Consider the following 22,290-nt stretch of genomic DNA (forward strand, 5'->3'; position numbering starts at 1 on the left):
TTACCGTCAATTTTGTTAACTTTCCTTTTATATTTTACATGCTCTAATGAAGGGGAGGGGCAACTTCTTCAAAATTCAATTTTTTATAGGTTAATCTAAAAATTTTGATAATGTTTGTTGGGGAAAAAAGTCACATGCATGAATCTAGAGGGTGTAGGGGAACCGGACTCCCTAAGAATTTTAAACTTATTTGATCCAAATAAATGGAGTAAATTTACTCACATTGAAAAATTATCAATAATACCCCCCCCCCCCCGCAAAAATTATGAACCAGGTCATAAATTAGCATTGGCCAAACCCTATCACAATTCTAGAAATCCTACAATACTGTAAATAAACAAATTAATGAAATGAAGAAATATCTAATATTTGTATTAGCATTTGATTTGTTAAAGTGAAACTTCTTATATTTCAAACTCTAGAAAAATATCATCTGAAACAATTTTTTTTAAAAATGGATGAAAATTCTTTATAAAAATCCGGTAAATTGATTGAAATATTAGTAATGATTTTAAAAAGTCTTTAAAAATCCGACCGGGTGCCTCACTTCAACGATACTTTATCTATTAGCCTATAATTATATTTTATCCTTAAAAATAAAAAATAGCGATCAAATTTTTGGGAATCAAAACCGTTTGAAAATAGATGAGAGCTAGTATAAATATGTTCATTTATGCTGATATGATGAGACAGAGATATTCCAAAAAATCATCGATTGGTATATTAGAGGAAGATGGAATATTATTATTAGATATTCTAATTCCAAGCACTGAAAACTGCATGGACACAACACGCCTGATGAAAAAATGATGGCCAAAATATCCTGTACTCTCACCTTGATAAGGACTGCGAACGATAGCATTGTCTATCCGCCTAACTAAAAGTCATTTTTTGATAATTCTCTAATTAAATTTTATTTTTTATAATGTAAACATTTATGCATATTCTCATTAAATACATGTATAAATGATTTGGTCAAACAAAGAGAGAAAACTTTGTATTTTGGGTTAAAACAGTTCATAATAGAAACTAATTTAGCATATTCATACCAAAGAGTTTGCTGTTTCACGGGGGGGGGGGGGGGGGGGGGGCATATGTCTACAAACCAAAATGCATTCCAAAAATGCGTTTTGATTTGTAACGTTTCAAAATTAATTAACAAATACGAATTTTCCCCACTCACAGGGACCAATTTTAATGAATTTTTTAGACCTCCGAAAGCTTTTTTTTTTTTTTTTTTTTTTTTTTTTTTGTGAGTGAATATTTTATTGGCTCAACAATTATGGTACATATATTTTTAGAACATAATTCAAAACGTTTCACAATAGAATAAATGATAAATAGCATGGAAACAGATCAATATACGAGTACTTTGGACATGGAGCTAAAATATTAACATGGATCTAAAATATACATGCATCTTAGTTTTTAACATGGTAGAAAGCATTGATCAGCAATCTTCAAACAATCAAGACAATCAATTCAATGCGCATGCGTTGACGTAGGTGGTCATGTTTTAAAAAAGCTCCTTGACCAGAATGTTTTGAGCATAAAATGCCGTTTGTGATCGGAAACTTTTTCTAAAGAGTGAGGTGTAGTGTGGTATGAAACTATTCTAAAGTGTATTCGTTCAAGTTTGTGGGATTTTTGTGGATTTCTGGATTTTGTTTAACATTGCATTATGTCAGGTATGAAAACAAGACAACAAAGCAACCGTAAAAACTGTTCACCGTTGGAACGCTCTGGTAAACATGAGTCCACTAGGGAAAGCGTTATACCTGAGTGGGCACAATACAAAGGCCTACCTAACGGTCGAGGTCTGTCTAACGGTCGTGGTCTACCCTCCGGTCGTAGTCTATCAAACGGTTGTGGTCGTAGTCGTAGTATGGGAAATGATTCTCTCAGGAACGACAATGATGAAAGCCAGGACGCGAACCCCCTCGAAGAGATAGCAGCTTCTTTAACCAAAAACGTTGCGCAAATCCAAGATGACCTTTATGAACAGGACGGTTTCCATGACAGGTTATCCTGTCTAGCGCAAACTTACGTCGAAAACGCTGACGATTTGGAATCCCTACGTAAGGAGAACGCTCAGCTCCGAGAAGAGGTACAACTACTCAAATCTATAGTCATAAGTTTAGATCGCAAAGTATCTCAAAACCAAAACGACATTGTCGATTTGAAGTCAAGATCCATGAAATACAACCTCATGATCCACAATTTAGCAGAGGAAGACGGAGAGAACCTCTTTGTCAAAATACCAAAACTAATAAAAGAACACTTTGGAATAAATACCGAATTCAGCAACATCCACAGGAATGGTTGGAACAAACAAGACATGACAAGACAAGACAAGCCACGCTCTATCACAGGCAAACTCATTAACTTTTCTGATAAAGAGAAAATTTTGAGCGCACAACGAGAGAGGAAAGACAGAACCCCCAAACTGCCATTTTTCATAACCCCACAACAACCCATTCAAATAACTGAAAACCGCAAAAAGTTGATCGAGGTGAGTAACAAGTACAAAGAAGATAACGTCCGCACACGTATCCTGGGAAATAAACTTGTTTTCCAAAACGGAACAGTCTATCGAGACAAAGTCATGAAACCAAGAGCAGAAGACATCCTCCTGATAGACGATGACGAGAAACAGAAGACCGAGTCCCTAGAAGTCGTGAGTAGTGATCCGGTTACTGAAGCAGGTAACAAATTCACCGCAACAGCTGCCGCAGTCAATACTTACGCGAACATCCGAGCCTTCTACAAGAAAGTAGTGAGCGTCCCAGACTGCGCCAGAGCGGATCACAACATTCTTGTGTACCGATTTCGAGATAAATCTGGCCTGATCCACGAGGACTACCAGGATGATGGCGAATACGGCGCTGGTCGCAAAATACTCGGTGCCTTGCGCGACAACAACATAGAGAACGCGGCCGTCGTTGTCACTAGACTCTTTGCAAAACACGTTGGATTGCGGCGCTTCTCCATTATGGAAAATGTAGCGATTGATGCACTGCGCAAACTGAGTGATTAATTGGTATACTTTACTTGGGTGAGATACTGACAAAACTATTACTTTATTTTTGTCTACTTAATTGTATTCACATGCACTTCTATTGCACAAACCAGACTTCGAATGCCTCGTGCTGATATTTAAATCTTATTTATTTTTTTATTTATTATTTTATTTACATACTTATATTATTTATATGTATATATATACATATATATACATAATCTTGTATTGATACAGGTATCATTTATTTAAGTTTATCATTAATCCGGGATTTTTAGTTCCCCATCTATACCTACTCGGTCTGCCTTTTCGGATATCCGAGCTTCTATTTTTTGTTTTTTTTTTATAGTCATGTTGATGTTTCCGATATTGAGTATACACATGTTTTGTTTTCTGTAGGTTGCACAACACTATTAAATTCCCCTATATAATCTTACCAAACCCACTCACCTTTAGACTGCTCTCACTCAGGTACAACAAACTTCCCAGACGTTTCCCTTTCACATGTTAAAGTACTATTCTTACTGTACATTTCAGTACCAAAAAATACCTACCCATCCACAAAGGCGTGAGACTTTGTTTACATCCAAGTCAAGCAGGTGCTTGAAAACCATGCCTGGAGCCAAATCACCCCACTCTGTATGAAAAAAAATTAAAAATATTTCTTGGCCTCCTCAATTTTTTTTAAGCATATCATCTGAAGCAAAATACTTGAATTTACACCTCATAAAAAAATTGGGCACCCACCTCTTAGGAAAAACCCTCAAATCAAAGGAAAAAACTGGGTTCTATATTCTGTCCGCCATGTTTTGACGTGAACCTTCAGAGAAATAGTGTTGTGATACCTGCAACAAAATAAAGAATTTTTTAAGAATTTTATAAAATGCTGTTTTAGGAACTTGAAACATATCTGAAATTGATATTGTATATGAATTTTTGCTTTAAAGGCTAACAAAGCACTACAGGCCAAATGAAAAATGTGTATGTTTTGAAGTGAGTAGTGTTCAAGTGGACATTTTTTAAGCATTGCATAGGTGTTTGTAAATTTATGAATTTAATAACTTGTACTTTATGAAAGAGTATGAAATTTTCACAGATTGTTGTTGAGATATTAAACTTGTATTTGCCTGTGTTTCATGTGATTCTTTGAGCAGTGTATGTATTTTTTGAACATTTCATTGTGTAAATATTGCTTATGATATGATAAAATTATGAAATAGATTTATTAAACCAAAACAGTGTGTTGTGTTTTTAATTCAAAACATGAATTTAAACAAAGATAAATACCTTGGCTTCCATTTTACTGCAAAGACATTAAGGATCTGCCACTCTGCCACTCTAATAAACCATGAAGGTCCAATTTGGCATGGTGCTCACACAAGAGCCAAGCACTGGAGGCTGAAGAAACATAAATTAGTCATGGTCAATTCATAAGATCCTGACAACAAATAAAAGCAGCTGAATGCTTGACCACAAGACATTCTACTGAGTATTACCAGAAAGCAAGCAGCAAATTAGAAAATGAAGGGACAGAGCAAAAGTAAGAGTGCGCAATTCAAAGCCAAGGATGGGCGTCGCAGAGGTCCTGGCCATAGGGGATGGGGTAAAAAGAGGCAGCCCTCCAAGTATTTGAGACCTCAAACAAGAACACAGATCAGCAAGACAGGAAAATGCATTCTGAAGGATGTGGCCTCAGCCATAGAGACCACAGGACCCATCATGCAACTCCGCCCGAGAACTGCATGCACAGTACCTGAGAAGGACAACCCTAGCAAACAGGAGCAGAACTCCTACAGAATGCTCCACATGGGGAAGACGTGCGAGATGTTCAACACTGCCTACCAGCAGCACAAACTACAGAGTCCTAAATGCCCCACCTACCTTGAGTTTGACTTTGACGCTGAACAACAAAAGGGAGTCTGCTGGAAGGAGACCCTTAAATGCCGGTACTGCAATTTCCGTTCAGGACAAAATAACCTGTACGAAGAAATGCAGACAGACAGCCGGGGTCCAAAGACTGCTAAACCAAACATAAGCCTATGGGTAGCCTTAATGGACAATCCAATAATGGGGACCAGCCTACAAGAAATATTCCTGGCCCTCAACTGTCCAGCCCCATCCTACACTGGACTGCAACGCAATGGGGGTAAGGTTGGTCCCAGGATGGTGGAGATGGTAAAAGAAGACTTGAGACGTGAAAGAACCTACCTGAAGGACACTCTGGAAAACTGCGGATACCCACGCCTCACACCCATACCAGTTGAAGGTGACGGCCGCTACAACAACCCACTGTACTGGTCTCGGGACAGGAATCCATTCCAGCCTGCAACACAGAGTACTTACACCATAAGTGAAAATGTTACCTCTGATAAAAAAATCATAGGTGTCACCGCAAAAAACAAGCTTTGCCGTAAGCGTACAAAGGGGAGCAGGTGCCCAGAGCATCCAGGAAAATGCTCAGCGTCCCTAACCATGGATGCACCCATTGGCTGTGAACACCTCGCCACCGAGGAAATCTGTCATGACTTCCTTAGAGACAGAGAACCCACCCTCATTAGCCATATGACTACAGACGGAGACAGCGCTGCATTCCGCGGTGTGCAGAAAGCAATGAGGGAACATGGACAGACCGTGGAGGCCCTGAGAGATACCCGGCACCTTGCCCAGTCCCAGAAGAAGGCGGCGGACAATGCAAAATTTAGCCAGAACATGTTCCCCGGGAGGACCGCCACTGAGAGGCAGGCCACAAAAAGAAAATTTTCAGTGGACCTAATGAAGAGGTGCACAGCTGAGTATGATATAGCACAGAAAAAATTCTGTGGGGATTCAGAAAAGCTGATCCACACCCTAAGCTTTGCAACAGATGCCATAGTTGAGTGCTACTCGGGCCGCTGCGGCGGTACTTGCACAGAACACTCACTCGTGTGCAGCGGCCTACCTACAGACTGCTGGCCAAAGGAGTACCTACCACCAAACTCAAGGACCCTTAACCCCACCCTGGAGGATGAAGAGACCATACGCCGCCTCGTGGACTTCCGGTTTAGCAGGAGTACCATCACCACTACCCGATATGGTACAAATACTCAGAAGTCCGAGGCACTTCATAGAGGATACTCTAAATCCAATCCAAAGAATGTTACCTGTGCTGTGAGCTTTGAGCCCCAAATCTATTCTGCCATCCACAGGATGAACCATGGTCCCGGGAAATCCACCGTCCTAAAGTGTGCTGCCCTTGGTGCTCCCCTGCCTGAAGATACCCGGGTGACGAGACAGCTAGAAAGAAAACAGGAAATATACATAACAGACAAGAAGAGGAAAAAATCATCCGTGTACCGCACAAGAAGACGGGCCTTCGTCAAGGAGAAATTTGAGATGTACTTCCAAAAAAAAACTGGTACCGAGGCTGGATATTCCAAGGGAATGAGTGATCCCCCCATACCAAAGAGTGTCACTAGGAACAAATGTGAACACTCGTACAACAAGCAACAAAAGTGACTTACCTCTACCGCTCAAAAAGACAATCAGGATAGCCGGCATGTTTTAAGCAGACTTTTGGGACTAAATTCTTACATAGTTGTCTCTCATTATTGACATGTGCTTCCTCTAGACTTAAGTGTAATGGATTTATGCAGAGTGAATTGTGACATATGTGTGAAATCTGTTTATCATGTGGAATATGTAATGTATTTGTGTGCAACATGTACATAAATCTGTGTGCCAGGAAAACTTTTCTTGTGTTGTCAGGTAATGTTATTTTGACCCTACCATACTTTGGCCCCTGATTATTCCCCCTCCTCCGACAATTTGTAGCTAAACTGTTATCGAAAAAATCACACCCCAAACTATTCACCCTTCCCCTATCAACTTTTTCTAATAAAACTTCTAATTTCTCTCGTCTCCATTCAGCATCCATGATTTTTGTAAAAAATCCCTTTAAGGACCCAGACTCCCTATAGATGCTAAAATTATCCCATGAAACTAAGGTAAACATAAACACTTACCTCCCGAGTTTTCTCTCTTCAGGTTGCACAACACTATTAAATTCCCCTATATAATCTTACCAAACCCACTCACCTTTAGACTGCTCTCACTCAGGTACAACAAACTTCCCAGACGTTTCCCTTTCACATGTTAAAGTACTATTCTTACTGTACATTTCAGTACCAAAAAATACCTACCCATCCACAAAGGCGTGAGACTTTGTTTACATCCAAGTCAAGCAGGTGCTTGAAAACCATGCCTGGAGCCAAATCACCCCACTCTGTATGAAAAAAAATTAAAAATATTTCTTGGCCTCCTCAATTTTTTTTAAGCATATCATCTGAAGCAAAATACTTGAATTTACACCTCATAAAAAAATTGGGCACCCACCTCTTAGGAAAAACCCTCAAATCAAAGGAAAAAACTGGGTTCTATATTCTGTCCGCCATGTTTTGACGTGAACCTTCAGAGAAATAGTGTTGTGATACCTGCAACGGCATACACATTTATCAGGAATATTGAATTGGTAAAGCTCAAATAAATATTCAACACGATATTATCAAGTAAGTCGCAGAGCTACATTTAAAATGTGTCATATACATTTTGTTGTAAATATTCTCTTCTTGTTAATTTTTCTTTCCATCTCTTTTTGCACCCCCTTTCCGTTTTTGTTTGTATTGGTTCAATGTCTGGTATGTAGACATATTATCCTCAACATTTATGCATTTATTCAATATTTTTTAGTAAAGAAAACACACAACAATATCTATGAATCAGAATCTTAGTTTTTCTCTACTTTCTTTAAATGTCAATGGTCTAGGAGCTACCTTAAAAAGAAACTGTGTCTTTAATTGGTTAAAGTTAAACTACAAAAATCATTTTGTTTTTTTACAAGAAACCCATACCACACCAAGTGTTGTCCCCACGTGGGAAAAAGAGTGGGGTTCCAGAATATTGTTCTCACATGGTTTATCAAATAAATGTGGTGTAGCAATCTTAACACCTCAAAATTTAGATTTTAAAGTTACGGATACATTCACTGATGAGGAAGGACGATTTTTAAAACTAACTATAAACATCAATGAGACCCTCTTTTATTTTATCAATATATATGCACCAACTAAAGATCATAAAACTAAACAAAATCAGTTTCTTGATTTCATGTTGAATCATTTGTCTGAAATTTGTGATGAAAATATTTTAATAGGAGGAGACTTTAATATCACTTTAAACCCAGAATTTGACAAAAAAGGAGGTACCAGTGAACCACATTCTACTTATAGAGAAAATCTAAAAGGTTTTATGGACACGCACGATTTAGTAGATATCTGGAGAAGCCAGCATCATGATGCTAAGTTATTTACCTATTTTCAAAAGAAACCGATTATTTTATCAAGAATAGATTTTTGGCTAGTTCCATCTTTCTTATCCCCTTTTATAAAAGCAGACATTAAACACTCAATTAGATCAGATCATAGTCTTATCTTATTGCAAATTAATAGTGCTTCAAATTCTAAGAGAGGGCCAGGCTTTTGGAAATTTAATGCCTCCTTACTGGAAGATAATGTTTTTGTAAATCACATGCATGAAAATATAAATACTCTAAAGCAAAAATATAAAGACATGGAAGATAAACATCTTAAATGGGATTCTATAAAATGTGAACTCCGAGGAATTATAATTAAATACTCAAAAATAAAAGCTGGGAAAGAAAGAGAAAGGGAAAAAGAACTAAATAAAAAAACTTGAATCACAAACGCAGTTGATTGTTTTACAACCCTCACCTAAAAATCTCAATCAGTACCAAGAATGGAAAAACGAATTAGAAGAGATATATAACAGTAAAACTAAAGGTATCATGTTAAGATCTCATGCAAAATGGTGCGAAGAAGGAGAAAAATCAACAAAATATTTTCTATCCCTTGAGAAAAGAAATTATAAAAATAAGCGTATAGATAAACTTGTAGTAAACAATACAATTCTGACAGATATAAAAGTTATACTAGAAGAAGAAAAAACTTATTATCAGAATTTATATAAATCATCTGAAATAAATGTAACTAAAAATGAATTAACCTTTTTCAATAATTTAAATATTCCTAGAATATCTGAACAAGAGACAAAGAAATGTGAAGGTGAAATTAAGGAATCAGAATGTCTTAAAATTCTATCCGACTTCAAACTTAATAAAACCCCAGGAACCGATGGCTTTCAGGTAGAGTTTTATAAATATTTTTGGCGTGATATCAAAGACTTAGTTCTTGAAAGTATAAATTTCTCCATTAAAAAAAAGTGTATGTCATATGATCAAAGAAAGGGTGTCATCACTCTAGTACCCAAAAAGGATAAAGACAGAACTAATTTAAAAAATTGGAGGCCTATATCCCTTCTAAATTTTGACTATAAATTAGTGGCAAAGGTGTTAGCTAACAGAATCATTGACAGTTTACCAAAATTAATTGATCCTGATCAAACAGGTTATATAAAAGAAAGGTTTATTGGTGAAAATATCAGAACTATTTCAGACCTTATTGCATATACAAATTTGAAAAATATCCCAGGCTTGATTTTACTAGTAGACTTTGAAAAAGCTTTTGATACAGTTGAGTGGTATTACTTAGAAAAAGTTCTTAGTATATTTGGGTTTGGAAATAGTTTTAAGTCATGGGTCAAAATTTTATATACTGAATCAGATATTTCTAGCTGTATAATGAATGATGGATACACCTCAAATTTTTTCAATTTAAGTAGAGGAGTAAGACAAGGCTGCCCTCTATCACCATACTTATTCGTATTATGTGTAGAAATTTTAGCAATAGCAATAAGACAAAATAAAAACATAAGAGGTATCAAAATAGGTGAAACTGAATTTAAAATCAGTCAACTTGCTGATGATACAACTTGTTTTCTTAGTGATGAAGAGTCAGGTTATGAAGTTCTCAACATTATGCAAAGGTTTTATAAATTATCTGGACTAAAAATAAATTTGAATAAAACAGAAGCAATCTGGATAGGATCAAAAAGAAATTATAAACCAGGCACTCTGCCAGTAAAATGGTCCAGAGGGGAATTTTTCTCCTTAGGTGTTTGGTTCAAAAGTAAAAATGAAAATAACGCTGTCGACAAAAATTTAAAAACCAAATTAGAGGATTTAAAAGTAACCCTTAATCTTTGGAAAATGCGTAATCTATCACTTTTAGGGAAAATTTTAATTGTGAAAACATTAGCATTGTCAAAACTTGTATTCCTAGCCTCTGTCATTCCAATACCAGAAAACATAATTAATGTAGTACAAAAAGAAATAAATAAATTTATATGGAATTCGGAGATCCCTAAAATAAAATATACTATTAGCTGTCAAAAGTTAGCTGATGGTGGACTAAAAGCTCCAAATTTTGAAATTCAAGTTAAATCACTTCAAATAAATTGGATCAAAAGATTTTTTAGTGAGAGTGATGCAAAATGGAAAAAATTAATAAATGCTTTTTTTAGTAAAATAGAAATTACTGATCTTCTCTTAACAAGATGTAGCCTGCCAAGTTTTCCAGCAAAGTTACCTACCTTTTATTATAATATAATTACTTCATGGAAAATATTTAGAAATTGTATGAATGAAATCAGTATAAACCCACCCATTTTTACAGAATGCTTGTGGTTTAACAATTTTATATGCATCGACAATAAATCAATCTTTTTTTCTGAATGGTATAAAAATGGTATAATGTTTTTTAAAGATATTATTAACAATGATGGTTCTTTCTTAACCTTAGATGAGTTTTACGAAAAATTTAAATTTAAACCCTCTTTTCTTCAATACAACAGTCTTCTTTCCTCTATCCCAAATAACTGGAAAAAACATGTCAAAGACAAAACACATCCTCCCCATAGCGAAGGGAATATAATGCACTCCTTGTCTGTTCAAGGAAAACTTATACCATTAAGTGAATTAAAATGTAAAGATGCATATTGGATTTTAATTAACAGTTGTAAGGAAATTACTCTCTGTATTCAAAAATGGTCAGAAATATTTGAAGTAGAAATTCCAGTCTCTGATTATAAAAAGATATTTAATTTACCTTTTCAGTGTTGCACACAAACTAACGCACAATCTCTTCAGCTCAAAATATTACACAGAATCATAGTACACAACAAGTCGCTTTTTAATATGAAATTGATTCCAAGTCCGAACTGTAACACAGACAACTGTAATGAAATTGACACTATACATCATAGATATTTCCAATGTAAAAGCATACAAATTTTCTGGAAAGATCTAATTTATTGGTGGCAACAACATATAGAAAATGTCAATCACTTAACAATGCAAGATGTCATATTTGGTATTTACAAAGTAAAAAATGTTCCACTAAATTATTGTATTTTACTTGGAAAATGCTTTATACATCTAATTCATTCAAAATCTCCTGGCAAACAAATTGAGTTCATTGCTTTTAAAAATTTTCTAAGAAACAAACTTCATGCGAAAGAAAATTATCTTTGTTCGAAGAATCAAATGCACATATTTTACGAATTATGGCAGCCAATATTAGTTAACTTATAAACTGTAGTCTTTCAGTATTATATGGATTGTCTTGATTGTTTGAAGATTGCTGACCTCCGAAAGCTTGCTTAAAAATTAATAATATAACTGCAAATTTTATTTTGATATAAATTAATTAGGATTTGATAATACTTTTTACCTAAATTCCTAAATATTTGGATGTAAAATGTAGGCGGGATTCGGGCGTTAGCGTTCACAGTTCTTTAGTGAATTTATATCACTTTAACTTTGAATAATAATTGAAAATGAATTATATTAATCTGAGAACGCCATCTGAACAAAACGTAAATAAAATATTTCAAGGACCAATTTTGAATGACAAACATTTTTTTTAGAACAAAACAGTATTTTTTAAATACTGGGTTAGAATGCTTAAATATCATTTTTATATGTATAAAAAAATCTGTTTGTTTGATGCATACGCGGATCTAGAGGGGGTGGGGATCCAAGATTCAAATTTATATATTAAATTTACCGAAAATTAGCCTCGGACCCCCTCTCCCTCCGTCAAACACAATTATTCCTGGGACCCCCCCCCCCCACCTTGCAATTTTTTTTCCGATCCGAATCCGTGCATGCGATGGTGGATTCAAAACAACAGGTAAATAAAAGCCTAAGGCAAATCTTGCATGTGGATATTATTCTATAGAATAAAAGAAAGTTTTTACTCGATATTTTAGAGAAACAATTGATATTATATTAACATAAACGACAGTACACTTTTGTTTGCGTGCAATATTTTACAATTAAACTTGAAAAAAAAATTATTACATGTACTTATATCCACCTCCGTCATTTAAAAATAAATTAAATCCGCGCCAGATTTACCTATGGTCCTTAGAACGAGGAAGTATAAAACAAGTCTCGTAAATTCTCATTGAAATCTCTCTCATCGACATTCCAACCTACTTTGTCGTTAAATATTTATCACAGAAAACAGTAAGTATAGAACATTTACATGTAATATATATGCCAATGAATTTAAGAAATCTCGATTTCATCTATTTCATAATTATCTATAAGAACTTTGTTTCTATGGACACATAAAAGTATATTTTATTTAAGTGGGTCACCTTCTTAATACAGAGGCGTAGTCACAAACTTAAAAGTGGGGGGGCTCAAATCCAAGAAAGATGTAAAACGTGTAATATAAAGAAATTAAGATGTAAAACATGTAATATCAAGCCCCTGTCTAAGTTGAATGAGAGGACTTCAAATAGTGCATTTAAAGTTGATTGACATTCATCACAGGTATACCACAATCAGAATCTCCAATACTGCAGCTATCTTGTAGAAATTACTAATCTTGATGAGATTCGGAATGGCTAGAATATATTCTAAAGTACATATATGTAAACATAAAGAATACTTTTCAGATGCAAAACAAATTTATTAAACTTATACATGTAGGTTTGAAAATGAAGAGTCCTTAGATAATTCAATACTTAATTCTTGGAAACCAAACTGAAAGAGAACAGTCTTAATAAAACTATAGTTAATAGTTTCCAAAGTACAGTTTCCGACTTGGAATCTTCTGGATGAATGACTTTGCTATTTCTTTGATGTTGACTTGGTCTGTTCTCTCTTTGTGAACAAAGCAAGTCATACAGTGATTCAATCTTGCCTGCGTCATTGTACTTCGGAGGTAGGTTTTAATCCTCCTTAAGGACGAAAAAGATCTTTCTGGTGTGGCAGTTGTGACTGGAATGGTAAGATAAATTTGTACAAGCTTCGTAACTTCTGACAGAAGTTTCTTTGTGATAGGCTCCTTCATGTGTTGACAAATTGTATCTATCAAGGTAACTTTTTTGATTTCATTTTCACTGTCAACTTTGAAAATATCAGGCAACATTTTGAGCTGCTGTTCAAGCCTTGGAAAAGAAATATCATCTTTGTAAAGCATGGCAATTTCTTCAGACACAGAAAACAACTCTCCATTTGCTGCATTTAACAAAAGTGATTCGATTTCCTTGACGATGGTCATGTTTTTTTGTTCAAATCTGTTTTCAAGAGTGCCTACAGCTTGTTCTAATGCTTCAAAGAACTGCTGTTTAAAGTAATCCTTGGGATTGTCATATCTATGGGGATTGATTTCCGATGGAATTAACATTGACGCTAATTTATCTGATTGGAGTCTTTCATAATCAGGTTGACACGAATCACCCTGGACTCTTCGCAAATGTTTTAAACGTATGCTTACCACAGAGTCCTCATCGTTTATCTTCATTGCTGACAATAAATTGTCAAGTTCATTCATTGTTCTGAAATAAAATTCCAGGTGTTCAAATAGATTTAACTTGATTTTTGTTTTAGTTACAGTAACATTAATATTTCAATTTGTTAACTCCAGAATAGCGTGAATGAGTGGTCTTATACAACAGTTTCATCTATGATGTATTAATTCTATATCAATTTAATCATTTTGCTAATAACACAAAACAAAATAATCATAAAAACTTACTGATTGAAAGAGATGGTCAGACTGCAAGCATATAATCACTAATGAATCAGCAAATAATTAAAAAATCCAGAGGTTTGACAAATCTTACTTCACGGCCTATGTGTTAAACAAGAAATGAGATACAGCAAATAAATAATGACTTTTAGACGTCAGCACAAGGGGCAGCTTGTACCTCTCATGTAATTTTGTTAGATAACAGATGCTGAGTGAAACAGAAACGTCTTAACTTAGGTCAAATTTATGACCCGCACTCCCTATCCCAAACATGCAAACACAAGAGGTCTCGACAGATTTAATTACTATACATTACTATTACTTCAAGAGAAATGCTTACTCAGTTGTTGCTGAAAATAAAATAAATTTGCCATAAAATGAGAACTGTTATAATGGTTTAATATAATTTCAACATAGCTGTGATTTTGTTCGACATTAAGTGGGGGGGCACAGACATACTCTTGCCCCCCCATATCTGAAAGTGGGGGGGCTAGTGCCCCCGCTGCCCCCCCCTGTGACTACGCCTATGTAATATGTGTCACAAATTCAAGCGACCATCACCATCAAGAAAGCAAATGCATAGGCGTCGGAACAGGGGGGGGGGGCACTTTTATTTTTGCACCCCCCCCCTTCCTCTCCTTTTGATTTGCTTTCGACGCCGAAATGATTTATGACTCCTTCAGAAAAAAGCCTTCATCATGAAAGAATGACATTCTGATATAATTAAGCAATTTGAAACTATAATATTTCAAACTCTCTCGATTTATTAAATCCCATCTGCAAAGTTTAGAAAGCAAATGCAATGAAATGAAGGTGAATGTAGTTTTGGTTTCGTTTATTCTGTAGATCAAAGAGAAGTAACTCTGTTCATTCGAGTGTGGATCCAGGCTTTTTTTCGGGGGGGGGGGGGGGGTATTTTCAATAAATTGCGTACTTATTTCTGTATTGATTTAATTGCGTATTTATTTCTGTATTGATTTTGTTTTGAAAAAATGAGATCCGGGTGTAATTTTAATATATTGCGTATTCACTTTTTTACTTTTTATTCATTTTTTGAAATATAATGAGATCATAGATATAATGTACGCCAGTAATATGCTTATCATCAATAACCTTCACTTCCAAAAATAAAATCTTTTAGAGATGGCAATGTCTGCAGAAGATGAAATACAGGCGATGGCCCAGCACTATTTGGTTTGTGGCACTGAAGACTGTAAGAGGAACTGTCAGTTCTATTGCAATCCTTGTCACCAAAGATTGTGTGAAAGATGCAGAGATGAACATCAGAAGAGTCCAGATACCAAGGAACATGAAGTGGTCACATACAAACAACGCAAACCACAACTTCCAGAGGAGAAATGCAATCTCCATCCAAAACGAAATGTAGAAATTCTTTGTAAGGAATGTAATGTCCCTCTTTGCGCTAAATGTATCTTCATGAAAGAGCACACCGGTCATCAACTTGACGATCTGGAAGAAAAATACGCAGAAAAGGTCGCATTTTGCAGATCAGAAATCTCCAAAATCCAAGAGTATTACCTCTCAACATCACAAGGTTTAAAAAAAGAGATTAGAGAAGATGTCATGGAAATAAAGAAGACTATGGACAACATCAGAAATTCCATAAAGACTGAAGCGGAGTCTCTGAAAGAGCTGGTGGATAGGGTAACATCAGACAAATTGGAACAAGCCAATAAAATAGAAGAAACACTTCTCAAAACATTAAATTTACAGGAAAAAACTTATGAGGACTACACTGAATATCTTGAAAAACTTCTGAAGGAGTTTCACAGGTACAAGTCCATCACCAATTTCAGAGTTTTATTTTCTGAGGATTTTGATAAATTGAAAATCCAGTCCATACCAGAGACAACACAGCTTGTCCTACCAGTGTTTACTGCTGGCCAGTTCTACAAAGACGATGTTTCTAAGTTGCTTGGTAGCGTAAATTTTCCGAACACCAAACCTGATAATAGAACAATAAAACCCATGGAGACTGCCTCTACACAGTTGAAACTTACAGGGAAACAGACGAGACGAGACGTAGAGAAATTAGACATGAAACAAACACTGTCTCTGTCTTCCTCTGTCACCAAGGTCAAGGAGTACACGGTACCAGGTGTTGACAGGGTATATCATTTATCATTGGGTAAATCGGGCAGACTCTGGTGCAGTGATCATTATGGTAACCTTGTCCAAATAGATCTAGAAGGGAATCAGCTACAGAAGATACAAACCAGTGGTAAAGATGAGGGATACCACACAGTCACACCGACCGGGGACCTGCTCTACGCAGACAGAGACAACAAAGTTATCAATAGGATAAAACAGGATAATACGATCACTACATTTATTAAAACAGGAGACTGGGAACCAATCAGCATACACTCCTCCCACATCAACGGGGACGTACTGGTGGGGATGGAAAAAGGTGTAGAGGCTAAAGTCACCAGGTACAACAAGACAGGGAAAGAAATACAGAACATACAGAGGGACAACAACGGACAGGAACTGTATGAGTATCCACACTTCATCACAGAAAACATCAATGGTGATATCTGTACATCAAACTTTAACAAACGAGCTGTAGTGGTAGTGAATAAATCAGGACAACACAGATTCTCCTACACAGGTCGGGGGTCAGGGGTTTCCCCCGATGGTATCTGTACTGATCTCCTTGGTCACATCATTGTCTGTAACGGTTGTTTTGGAAATAATTCACTTGACATCATTGATCAGGACGGTCAGTTCTTGTCTCAACTACTCCCACCACAACAAGGGATACTTCCCTGTTGTGTGTGTGTTGATGATGAGAGCAATCTCCATGTGGGACAATTGTACACCAACACAGTGACAGTCTACAAGTATCTACAGTAAATCTTCAACGTAAAGATTTATGTCAGCCGTCATTCAACAGCTTTTGTATATAAGACATTTATTTTGTCTTCGATCTAAATCATTTGGAATGTTGTATCAACGTGCGTGTAGTAAAATGCATTTGCTATAACACTAAATAAACTGAAAACGAGAAAGCTACCCGAAGGGCTTTATGATCGATTTGATCACGCCCCGACCGAAATTATCACCTCATAATATTCAAAGAATGATTCCTTATTACTTATATTTATATAATTTTAGGCCATCGTACGATTAATAAGCAAACCCCGCCGGTGTAATGAAGTATAATGACCCCCGTAGAATAATGACCGGGAGTCATTTTTCTACGTAGAATAATGACCCCCCTAGCTGAAGAATAATTGGATTTTTCTGAAGAAAAGAGACCCAGGGGTTATTTTTCTTCATGTTAAACATGAAGAAAAATGACCCCCATAAAAAATTGACCCCCCCCCCCCGTAAACATGAATAGAAATTGGTTACACCGTATCCAAGATATGACTTTGAAGTTACTTTATTTTTCACTCTGTTCAACTGATTTTGAAGTTATAAACACCGATCTTGTAAATAAATCGCTGTATATAGTTTTTCTATCCGTAGCAAGCACATGCAAAACACTCTTACAATGCCACAAATTGATTGTTAACAGTTACGTTACTTCTCTCGTCGACAAACGGCGGGAAAAGACGCATATAAAGAAAAATTCATACACAATGAGGATATTGTGTGATAATTAACGAACAATCATGAAAGAATAATTGTTGTAATAATATAAGCAATATTCATTGGTGAATGAATTGTCAATCGAAGAATGATACATGAATATATCTTAATGGAAAAAGACTAAGGGGGCAGGTAACGTAGGAATATGGATACTTCTTATTTACATTTCTTGGGGAAAGTGATTTTTAAAAACAACCATTCTGAGTTAGTTTTGTTTTCTTCTACGTAATACATGAACATCAATATTCTAAACATTTGTTGTAATGTTGTATTTGTGATCATGGATAGACTTTATTCTTTTAGAGCAAATTTGTGAAGAGTACCTGACTATAGTAAATCTTAATATATAATAAACACTGATCGATTATAATAAGAAAAGATTGTTTCTAATAACGTTGATAAGAGGTTAGGGCCCATGTTAGGGGTTTATATCCCTCTTGATTTTGATCACACGGTCTTTATTGTATCCAACGTTACCAATGCTCATACAAACTATTGATGCATTAATCATCTTGATATTAACTAAACTTATTAAAGTATGCCGAGGATAAAGTAAAATATATTTTCTGTACGAGTACTCTCAGTACTTTGACGATTTTCCTTATTGGTCGTTCACCTCTACTGGCGTAATGGCTCTAACTTCAGCTTGGTTATTATGCATAACAGTAGAGTAAACTTTTCATAATTTTGGTTTCATCAATAATTCTGGGTGATGCGCTTGTATACCCATAAGTTTGTACTGCGAAAATCCTCAATGCAAGTATAATTCATGAACAATATGAAGAATATAGAAGATGCAACGGCGAAGCGCGAAGATGCGAAGACGAAAGTGCTAAGTTGCGAAGGCGAAGAAGTGATACTACTACCGCTTCTTCGTCTTTGCAACTTCGCACTCTCGCCTTCGAATCTTCTCGCTTTCGCTTTTTCAGCTCACCGAAACGAAGTCAATGGGAGCATATACTATACCCCCGGCGTCGGCGTCCGGAGCTGGTTAAAGTTTTAGTTGCAGCTCCTGTATCTAAGCTATTACTTGTTCTCTCTTCACCAAAGTTACATTGAGGATGCATCTGGACCTACTGAATCTGGTTCCTAACTTTCAGATGCTGGAGGAGGTTAAGGGTTTTGGAACAGGTTAAAGTTTTTGTTGCAGGTGCCTTAAATAGCAATATCTAAGTTACTGCTGGTCCGTACTTCACCAAAGTTGCATGGATGGTGTGTCTTATGATACTGATACACCAGACAAGCTTGAGTGCTGAATCTGAGCTATAGGTTTCAGATGCAGGAGGAGGTAAAGGTTTTTGGAGCTGGTGCCCTCTAATGATAATATCTTAGTTACTACTGGTCCTAACTTCATTAAACTTGTATGGATGATGCATCTTATTATAGTGATGCACCTGACAGGCTTGAATGCTGAATCAGAGCCATAGGTTTATGATTCTTGTTGAGGTTTAGTATTTTGGAACAGGTCACATGTTTTATAGCTAGATAGATAGCTTGCATAGTTGATTTAACTATATTATAAATGAAACGCAGAGGTTGCTTCAGATGCAAAGCCTGATCTCCATTATCAAGGATGCTAAAGAAATCTCCTACCTCACTCAAACTTGCTTGATAGATAGATGTAGTTGTTGTTAAATGATGTAACATGATCCCTATGATATTATGATATTATCAAATATCGTATCATACGATATTGTATAATATGATATTGGTTTATATGATATATAGAGAATAATACATACCCTTTTCCATATCACTGCTTGTATCAGTCCGAGACTCCAATATTGGTCGAGGGCTGATACAAGCTGTGATATGGAAAAGGGTATCTATTATTATATTTATTACATACTTAGTAATAAATTTAAAAAGAAAACCCATCAACTTGAACAAATTGATTATTCATATCATTTGAAAAAAGTCTGGACATGTACATGTATTTAATAAAAATATGAGTTCTTCTTGTTTTAACAAACATGAAGCTACAGAACGGAATTTCATCAGGCTTTACAAAGTTGACTGCTTTAAAACATTTGCTAGCATTTGAAGTTTTCAACTGCACTTAAAAATGTCGACTGTAACTGAAAATGTTTTATTTTTCGTCTGTAAACATGCAAAAATGCCGAAGCGAAAAAAGGCAGAGGAGTTCCGCAAGGGGTGTGATACGGATCCGTATCAGCCTTAGAGGGCTGATAACCTGTATCAGCCCCGGAGGCCGATACGGATTTTGTGATGTCATCTGTATCACATGTGCAAAAAACCTGTATCTATTACTAAGTATGTAATAAATTGTCATATCACATGGAATTATATTTTATGAGATTTTGTTGTATATTATTGTATCATATGATACAATGGGTATAGTATGATTGTATTATATAATATTTTACTTTATCCCATGATATTGTGTCATTTGATATGATACAATGTTTATCAAATTATATTGTATTTTATAATACAATATCATATTATGTATCAAATATGATACAGTATCATACAATACAATATCATACTATAATGTCTACATTCACTTTCTGTCCCTCTATTAAATTGCATTGGTTAATTTTAGTGATATTTACACACAACACAGAAGACTTAATCACCAAATCTGGTGCGTATGAATACATTCAGTATTTCTTCAGTATTTCTCAAAGAACAAGAACTGACTCTTCTCGCGACTTCAAACCGGATAACGACCTGATATTATACTTACGCTGATAAATATTTCATTGATGTAAATATATTTTGACAGTTAAATGAATTCAATTGATTAATTTCTTAGTATACCAAGAGTAAATTCATTAAATTACAAAAATAAAAATAAAATTGTGTTATTAGAATTTAAAACGCTGCGTACTATTTTTGTCAGCATATTGTGGCTGTTCCAGTGGCCATTCTGTTAATTTCGCATCACTTGTTTAATAAGACAGAGCCTTTAAAAAAAATTATATATACATGTTTAAAAAACGTTAATATAAGCATTGAATCATTATTTTTTGAAAGATGTGGTCTCATAACTGCAACAATGTGTGCAAGCAAATTTTCATAACGCGCTAGGGCGCGTTATACAATTTGTATGCACACACCGTTGCAGTTATGAGACCACATCTTTCAAACAATAATGATTAAATGCTTAATTATACAATATAATATGATATGTTTCAATGTTACGATGTATTATTGCAGTTTGATATTGTTTCATATAATACAATATTGTATTATGTTTTATAATATTGTATTGTTTGATCAAATACAATAATGTATAAGACAATACAATGTCATATCGTACGTTACAATATCATATCTCACAATATTTTACGGTATTTTATGGTATTATATGATATATATTGTAATTATGATAGGATGCAATTTTAATTTTATATTATTGTATGGATTAACATATGAACATATGATTATCATACAATTTTTTAACAGATGATATACGATGATATACGATATTGTTTCAAAACAGAATCCATGAATATCCAAGATCATAAAGGATGGTTTTCATATAATAAAGGTGGTCTCATAAAGGCGATGCCTCATAAAGGTGATGCCTCGTCTCGGTGAGCTTTGTAATCTGTGATTACCTTTGTTTTATAATTGCGGAGCTCTCCATCTTTTAAAGGGTTCCGAGGCATATTTTGGAAATCTTTTTTATTATAAAATTAATTAAATAAAATTAACCAGGGGGATGGGGTCCGGACTCCCCTTTTACTGCGTGAAATTATTAATATTTAATTCTCCGGGGTGGGGGCGGACCCCCTATCCCCCTCTAGATCCATGCATAAGCAAGGAGTGTCGCATAATGAAATAACATTGTTACTGTGTTTGGTCCACTGTAAAGAGACGGCTGGAAGTGGATTTGTACACATTATGGCGGACATTAAATTTTGTTCGGAGTAGCTATAGATAATGATTAGGCATAGCCAGCACTGGTAAACATATATGTTACATGTACACATTAAAATATTTATAAACATTCATAGTAAGCGCGATGGCCTAGCGCATGCGTACCGATAACAGCATGGATTAATCGGAAAACCTTGGCGAGTACAGTGCCTGTGAATGCAATAAAAAATGCGAAGGCGAAAGTGCGAAGATGCGAAGGCCAGAGTGCAAAGGTTGGGAAGGAGCGATAGAAGTATCGATCCTTCGCCTTCTCACTTTTGCACTTTAGGCATCATCTTCGCGCTTCGTCGTCGCATCTTCGCACCTTTGCTCTTTTGCACTATCGCCTTTGCAACTTCGCATCTTCGCCTTAAGGTCGAAGTGGCCCTATCGGAACACCATAGATATATGTAAATGTAATTGTTAAGATGACAATCATATCCTGATGCATATACGTCAATATCTTGTCATAACGGAAGGATTTTTTTTTTCTTAGATATACCTCTTCTTTCACTTTAAGTTTATTTGAATATGAATTATAATTTCTGTTACTTTATGGAAACTTTAGCGGTAAAATTTACAATAGTGTTAAGATTATTTCACAAATAATAAAAAAATATACTGAAAAACTTTAATCTACAAGGGGGTCATTATTCTACAGGGGTCACTTTTCTTCATGTGGAGTGTGCTCATTTTTATGAAAATGACACTTATTCTTCAGGCAAAGGGGTCATTTTTCTACGTAGAATAATGACCGGGGGGTCATTT

At 35.4% G+C, this 22,290-nt stretch overlaps 3 protein-coding genes across 4 annotated transcripts; 2 read left to right on the forward strand and 1 right to left on the reverse strand.

The window, feature by feature from the left end:
• Window positions 1–2,367: 2,367 nt before the first annotated feature.
• LOC128168199 (protein IMPACT homolog) lies at window positions 2,368–3,146 on the forward strand. The gene has a single exon (XM_052834381.1). The coding sequence runs from the start codon at window positions 2,606–2,608 to the stop codon at window positions 3,035–3,037; it is 432 nt and encodes a 143-aa protein (XP_052690341.1). The 5' UTR covers window positions 2,368–2,605; the 3' UTR covers window positions 3,038–3,146.
• A 271-nt stretch (window positions 3,147–3,417) lies between these two features.
• On the reverse strand, window positions 3,418–7,490 carry LOC128167092 (uncharacterized). Of its 2 annotated transcripts, XR_008241216.1 has the most exons (7): window positions 7,391–7,490; window positions 7,198–7,280; window positions 6,160–6,292; window positions 5,228–5,342; window positions 4,307–4,417; window positions 3,767–3,864; window positions 3,418–3,656 (listed from the first exon to the last, which is right to left on the reverse strand). XR_008241216.1 is itself a non-coding variant. In XM_052832618.1 (6 exons), the coding sequence occupies exons 1-4, from the start codon at window positions 7,199–7,201 to the stop codon at window positions 4,358–4,360; spliced, it is 312 nt and encodes a 103-aa protein (XP_052688578.1). In that variant the 5' UTR covers window positions 7,202–7,484; the 3' UTR covers window positions 3,418–3,656; window positions 3,767–3,864; window positions 4,307–4,357. The 2 variants fall into 2 exon arrangements, 1 of the variants encoding a protein (XP_052688578.1); XM_052832618.1 differs by having other exon boundaries at window positions 7,198–7,484.
• A 7,608-nt stretch (window positions 7,491–15,098) lies between these two features.
• Window positions 15,099–17,164, forward strand: LOC128164635 (uncharacterized). Its single transcript, XM_052828579.1, has one exon. It carries the CDS (start codon window positions 15,160–15,162, stop codon window positions 16,891–16,893), a length of 1,734 nt encoding a protein of 577 aa, XP_052684539.1. The 5' UTR covers window positions 15,099–15,159; the 3' UTR covers window positions 16,894–17,164.
• The last annotated feature ends 5,126 nt before the right edge of the window (window positions 17,165–22,290 follow it).

This window comes from Crassostrea angulata, chromosome 10, assembly GCF_025612915.1.
Source record: "Crassostrea angulata isolate pt1a10 chromosome 10, ASM2561291v2, whole genome shotgun sequence".
NCBI lineage: Eukaryota > Metazoa > Mollusca > Bivalvia > Ostreida > Ostreidae > Magallana > Magallana angulata.

Bases quoted from the DNA above. Each gene is read 5' to 3' on its own strand.
- LOC128167092 (XM_052832618.1), bottom strand. The intron at 5,343-6,159 runs GTAACATTCTTT...TCTGTGTTGCAG, and splicing joins GCTCAAAGCTCACAGCACAG to GCTGGAATGGATTCCTGTCC. The intron at 4,418-5,227 runs GTAGGTTCTTTC...ATGTTTCTTCAG, and splicing joins TTTTCCAGAGTGTCCTTCAG to CCTCCAGTGCTTGGCTCTTG.
- LOC128168199 (XM_052834381.1), top strand. From the start codon at position 2,606: ATGAAACCAAGAGCAGAAGACATCCTCCTGATAGACGATGACGAGAAA.
- LOC128164635 (XM_052828579.1), top strand. From the start codon at position 15,160: ATGGCAATGTCTGCAGAAGATGAAATACAGGCGATGGCCCAGCACTAT.